The 6,000-nt window shown below is 43.0% G+C and overlaps 1 protein-coding gene across 1 annotated transcript in view; it reads right to left on the bottom strand.

Annotated features, from left to right (window-relative positions):
• Window positions 1-218: 218 nt before the first annotated feature.
• The window catches only part of LOC125481109 (endoplasmic reticulum metallopeptidase 1-like), a gene marked incomplete at its 5' end in the record, with an annotated part of 32,230 nt that continues 26,448 nt past the window's right edge, over window positions 219-6,000 (bottom strand). The window contains 2 exons of the mRNA XM_048592255.1: window positions 219-1,903; window positions 3,036-3,199. Of these exons, the coding sequence (XP_048448212.1) occupies window positions 1,739-1,903; window positions 3,036-3,199 (329 nt within the window). The remainder of the gene's footprint in view (window positions 1,904-3,035; window positions 3,200-6,000) is intronic.

Genomic DNA, 6,000 nt, shown 5'->3' with positions numbered 1-6,000 from the left:
ATTATGCCTGGAAGAGGTAATTCATTCTGAAGCAAGGATGTTAAAATTAATAAGGGAAATTATTACAGCATGATGCACAAATTGGCTGCGGTGGATTGGGAAAATACATTAAAAAGCTTGAATGTATGTAGGCAATCGATAGCCTTCAAAGATTATCTGATGACTTTCAACAGTTGAATATGTATAAAACCTTAATAAAACCACCAAAACATTGGAAGTCATTTACACCAATTTAATGTAAGTTGTTTTTGTTCCAGTTTAAACTCAATGATCAGTGCCATTTTCATTATTAAAGTCCTATTAAATATTAAGCACTTGATTCAGACCTGAAAGATAGATCAGTACAAAAGAAATTTCATACTGAAATAACATAGGAAACAATTTACTTTTGATTCTATTTAGAAATCTTAATGTAAACCACCAAAGCAGTGCTCAGTGTAAAATCAATGTACAATATCGTGCTAAGGAGCCCTGAGGAACATACAAACATGAAACGAGTTGAGGAACAAAAAGGAGTTCCTGTCCATCAGTAGTTTGGTTTTAACAGTAATGCCTATCAAGCTATATTCAAGATGACAATATGGTTCCAGACCATAAAGAGAATCAATTATGATGAGTTCTTAATGAACTTGCGTTATGTACATCCGAATATACACATACTGGCACTGTACTATGTTATACTGTGTTCAAAATTTCATGCAGCCCTAGTGTTGAGATGATCTCCATTGTGGCCTGCTTGTTTGCAACTAGTGAATTTGATTATCTGCAGCACCAATGGCTGAGAACCAGTTCAAGTCCACTTGTGTAGTCTTCTCGATCTACCCCACTCAGACATGTCAGACAGAGAAGAAAACAAAGCTAGCCCTGTTACAAGATAACACCCAGGTAACCTCATGGTGACACAAGTTACTCACTAGACTTGTTTCCTGTTAAATTTTATTACCAGAAGCATGAACAGCAATATTGCAATTAACCCATAGTCATCATGAGGGGCAGTTTTTAATCCTCTGGGTTTTTCAAGAATTCCCTGAAAACAATTAACTGAAAATATCCCAACTTATTATTTGATTAATTGGCCCATATATTTCAAATCCTTTGCATTTGAAAGAAAGTAGAGGTGATTAGTTAATTTGTTTTATACCAACATTACTATCACCTCATTTGTTCATATTCACTACACTCAACTTACATTAATGTTTGAATTACACATTACTATGTTTTGTTTAATGTATTCATTATACATCATGAATACCAAGAGAACACAGTTAACTCAGTGTATGTGCACATCTACATTCATACCCTTTTAAGTTATTTACCCATTCGAGTGATCTTCATGTCACAATGAACAAGGATCCCGGAGGTCCAAAAGGTGCCAGGGCACTAAGAGGCTGGCTGTGGAAGATTGTGCTGAGTTAAGAAGAGGATTTAGATTTTTTTTTAGACCAGGAGAGCCTAGCAGCTGTCTATTGCTTCAGACTTGCTCAAACATTTCTTCACATGTAAAACACCAGCCTCATTGACAATTACACTGAGCAACCTCAATATAAATATTTTTAGCAAATTATTTACTGACATTTGAGTTGATCATTTGCATGCAAGATACTTTGTGATCTTACAAGTGAAAATGCACCACCTTACAGTATACTTTGAAGTACATTCGCTTTGTCCCAGGACCAGCCACGCCATACTTTGCTCAAATGGAGTTACCTCCATCTAGGGTAGCTACTTAATCCGAGTGTTAGAAGACAAACAAGTTGTAAGAGCTGGACCAACTGGACACAACGCACCATTCAGGAAATCTCTGCTCGAGAGCGATCAATTCTGCTGTTTTTTGATCTTCTCCAAACAAATGATGAGAAGCTATAGCGACAACAACCATACTGTCAGATATCGGGTCGAGTGTCTGAAAAAGAACCAGTTCATGAAAAAAATCAGAGGAAGAATATCGCGGATGAAAATTATTTTCATATTTTATCTATTAAAGTTCTATCAAGAAAAAACATTAAGAACAGACTCATGAATAGAATCCAAAGTATTGCTGAAGAAAGACATTTTGTCAAAACTTTTCATCTTGCACTAATCAGACAATTCACAAGAATATCACTGTAAAAAAGACTAATATATTGGACTGAATTGTATTAGTTGTATTGGAAAGCTCAACAATACAAGGTCAAAGTTCCATCTTCCAAGAGCTGTGGACTATAGGGCAGCAGCTGCAAAATGGTATTGCCACCGAGGAGGCAGTGGCTTCTTCCATTAGAATAGCCACACAAGGTCTAAGATCATCAGACCATCATGGCCCTAGACCAGCAGCAAGGGCAGGAAGTGGTTCTTTCTACAAGTCCTTTGATCAAAGTACAAAGTGCCTTTGAGTGAGAGTTGCACCCAACCCGGCAAGCCTCTTGTGACTTCACTGGGCTCCCCATATGGTACTGTCCTACCCACCACTGACTGAATACCGGCAGGAACAGGATAAGGCCCTTTACAGGGCATTAATGTTCCACTTAAAGGGCCTCAAATACTGGCAGGGCAGGCAAGAGCCTTCTGACACCAGATTTAATCAAGTGGAGTTGGCAGGGTCCTTACGCCACCTCCCTCCAACACCGACTAAATGATCCTCACCATCAAACATGCCACAGGTTTCAACCTGAGATGTCAATTATAGCATTGTGGGCAGACAGAATGAGATATTGAGGGACAAGAGCACTACAGAAACTTTTTTAACTGAAGGAAAAAAGGAAGGAGGAAAAGTACAGATTGAGGTCCCACATGCATTCACTGCTATCTCAGCTGAAAAAAAACATCAGTTTTAGCGTAGTGCAGTTTTATCCATCTGAAATAATTCTGATCTCTAAATTCTCCGTCAGGGCTCATCTTCATCAGTGCATTCAGCCAAAGGTGTGTGTGTGAGACAGAGAGAGCGCACGCGTGTAGTTACAAATTTGCATCAAGTCCTATGCTTTCTTCCCACCCCAGTTATTTCAATTCATACCGAAAGGCAAAGCATATAGGCTGCTGGGGATGAATTGGTTTACCTGCATCTCCAACCAAAATTGCCAAGCTGGAGCCTTTAGTCCATGGGAATAGAAAACAAAGTAATCACCATAATTATTGTACAAAGAGGTCCCATCCCCAAAAGATGATTGGATCAGGTGAGATCCTTCAAGTGGCCGAATGTAAAGGGTCATGTGACTGGGACCTACATAAATGGAAAGGTATAGACAGGCATAAACAAAAATTGTGAATCTGTTGATACTCAGCTACAATGCATTATATTTTCAAATAAAATTACTGAAAACAAGATTCTTTTTCTAAACAATTCCCTCCCACTTTGCTTTTACAGAGTTCTAACTGCAGAGAATGAAATGCTGGGAGCTGAAATGTCTGTGGGAGTTTAAGGGCATTAATCTTAATCTTTTACCTTCTTAAAATCAAACTGAGAGTAACAGAAGGGTAGACATTTAAGATTGTTTCCTTCAGACCTAAGGAACGTTAAAACAAGCTATCCAAATGCTGTAGCACATGGAGGCAACTAATTAAGCTGGTTAAGTAAATTGGCTAAATCTGGTTCTTGAAGCAGGGTAGGCCTAGATTGTAAAAGCAAGGCCTAAAAATGCTACAAGCATGACGTGCTCACTGCAGAGAGTGAAAGGCTAGGAGCTGAGGTGACAGTGTGGGAGTTTAGGGAAATGGAGGAGCATTGCTGCGTCTTGTTTTCCTTACAACTTCCACAGGTCTAGTGGGGGCAGGAGCAGACCAAATGTAGCACTTCAGAAAGTGAGTGGGACAAACGGGAGCAACTAATTGGTAAGTCCTGATGGGTATTTCTAAACCACTATTTTGTAAGTCTTTGATTTAGCAATGGTATGGACTTATCTGGTTTATTTATTCTTTTAAAAATGTCTTCTAAAGTTCTTAAACTTTAAAGGGGGTTCAGTGAAAAAACACACTAGTTCTTAAAAGGAGCAAGAGATGGCAGTCAGTGGAGTGGTATGCTCCTCTTTACAAACGTGGGAGATCAGGGAGCAGTCATGAGTCTCTGGTGACTACGTCTGCAAGAAACGTGTCCCGCTGCAAGTCCCCTCACCCTGCATAGAGACAAGAACTGTAGATGCTAGAATCCAACGTAGACAAACAGGAGGCTGGAAGAATACAGCAAGACAGGCAGCATCTGCAGGATAGGAGAAGTTAATGTTTCAACTATTACCTTTCTTCAGGACTGGATGTGGGGATAGGGCAGCTGCAGATAAGGAGGGGTTAGGGGAAGGTGGGTGGTGGAATGGTAGCGATATGTGGACACTGGTAGGAGGTACTACCTGGTTAATCGATGGGAGGGATGAATCCGGTTGGTGGCTGGAAGGAAGGATCAGAAGGTGAAATAGAAGGGAGGAGGTTGGGCTGGAAAGGGAGCCGAGGGATGGGTGGGAAGGTTATTTGAAATTGGAGAACTCAATGTTGAGTCCTCTGGGCTGTAGGGGCCCAGGCGGTAGATAAGATGTTGCTCTTAAAATTTTAATTGCGAGTCGCTGTGATACCGGAGGAGGCCAAGAATGAACATGTCCGGGGGTGGGGGAAGAGTTGAAATGGGCAGTGACTGGGAGGTTAGGTTGGCCATTACGGGCCAGGCAAAGATGCTCAGTGAAACAGTCGCCTAGTCTATGTTTGGTCTCACCAATGTACAGAAGAACACATCAGGAGTTCTGGGTGGTGGGGTCTAATTCGAGTTGGCAGAAGTGTTTTGAGGTTAAAACGTTGGATGCAGAGGCTGGTAGGGTAGAAAGTGAGGACAAGGGGAACCCTATCTTTATTATGTTTGGAGGGGGGACGGTGGTTAACAGTTGTGGAGCGAGGAATGGTGGAGGGCTATCTGGATGACAGAGCAGGGGGGAAAACAGCTTTGTTTGACAAAGGTGGACATCCAGGATTCTTGGGAGTGGAACGTCTTGTCGGAGCAGATGTGACCGAGATGGAGGAATTGGGAAAACTGGATGGAGTTTTTGCAGGATATCGGGTGGGTGGTGGTGTAGTCTAGGTAGCTATACGAATCTGTGGGTTTATAGTAAATGTTGGTCCATAAACTGTCACCAGAAATGGAAACGGAGAGATCAAGCAAGGGGAGGGAGGTGTCTGAGACAGACCAAGTGAATTTGAGGGCACGGTGGAAGTTGTTCGCGAAGTCCATGAACTGCTCTGGTTCAGCTCAGATACAGGATGCAGCACCGATGCAGTCATCGATGAAACAGCGGGAGAGTTGGGCAACAGTACTGGTGTATGTACTGATGACAGACTGTTTGACCTAACTAACAAACAGGCAGGTGTAGCTGAGGCTCATGCAAGTGCCCATGGCAACCCCCTGGATTTGGAGAAAGTGGGAACAATTGAAGAAAAAGTTATTGAGGGTGAGGACTAGTTTGGCAAGGTGGAGGAGAGTATTGGTTGTTGGAGAGGGAAAAACCGAGGCCCTGTACGCTGGACTTGTGGGGTACGGACATGTATAGGGATTGCACATCCATAGTAAAGATGAAGCACTGGGGGCCAGGGAACTGGAAGTTTCCAAAGAGGTGGAGGGTGTGATTTGTGTTCCAGATATAGGTGGGGAGTGCCTAGACCAAGCTGGAGAGAATGGAGTCAAGGTAGAAAGAGATGAGTTTGGTGGGGCAGGAGCGTATGGGGACGATGGGTTGGCTGCAGTAGTCGGGCTTGTGGATCGTGGGGAGCAGGTAGAACTGGGCAGTGCGGGGCTGGGGACTATAAGGCTGGAGGTGGTGGAGGGCAGGTCACCGGAAGCGATGAGATTATGGACAGTGTGGGAGATGGTGACTTGACGGGCCATGGTGGGGTCATGATCAAGGGGCAGGCAGGAAGTGGTGTTGGAGAGTTGGTGTTTGGCCTCTGCAACAGAGGTCCATCCTCCAGACTACCACCGCCCCAACTTTGTCAGCAGGTTCGATAGTGAAGCAGGGATTGGTGCGGAGAGAGTGGAATGCTGCACATTCAGAG

The sequence above is a fragment of the Rhincodon typus genome, unplaced genomic scaffold (genome assembly GCF_021869965.1).
Source record: "Rhincodon typus isolate 14 unplaced genomic scaffold, sRhiTyp1.1 hic_rhity00000895, whole genome shotgun sequence".
Classification (NCBI taxonomy): Eukaryota; Metazoa; Chordata; class Chondrichthyes; order Orectolobiformes; family Rhincodontidae; genus Rhincodon; species Rhincodon typus.
The sequence above is the reverse complement of the archived record's forward strand: the minus strand, read 5'-3'. Positions and strand labels throughout refer to the sequence as shown.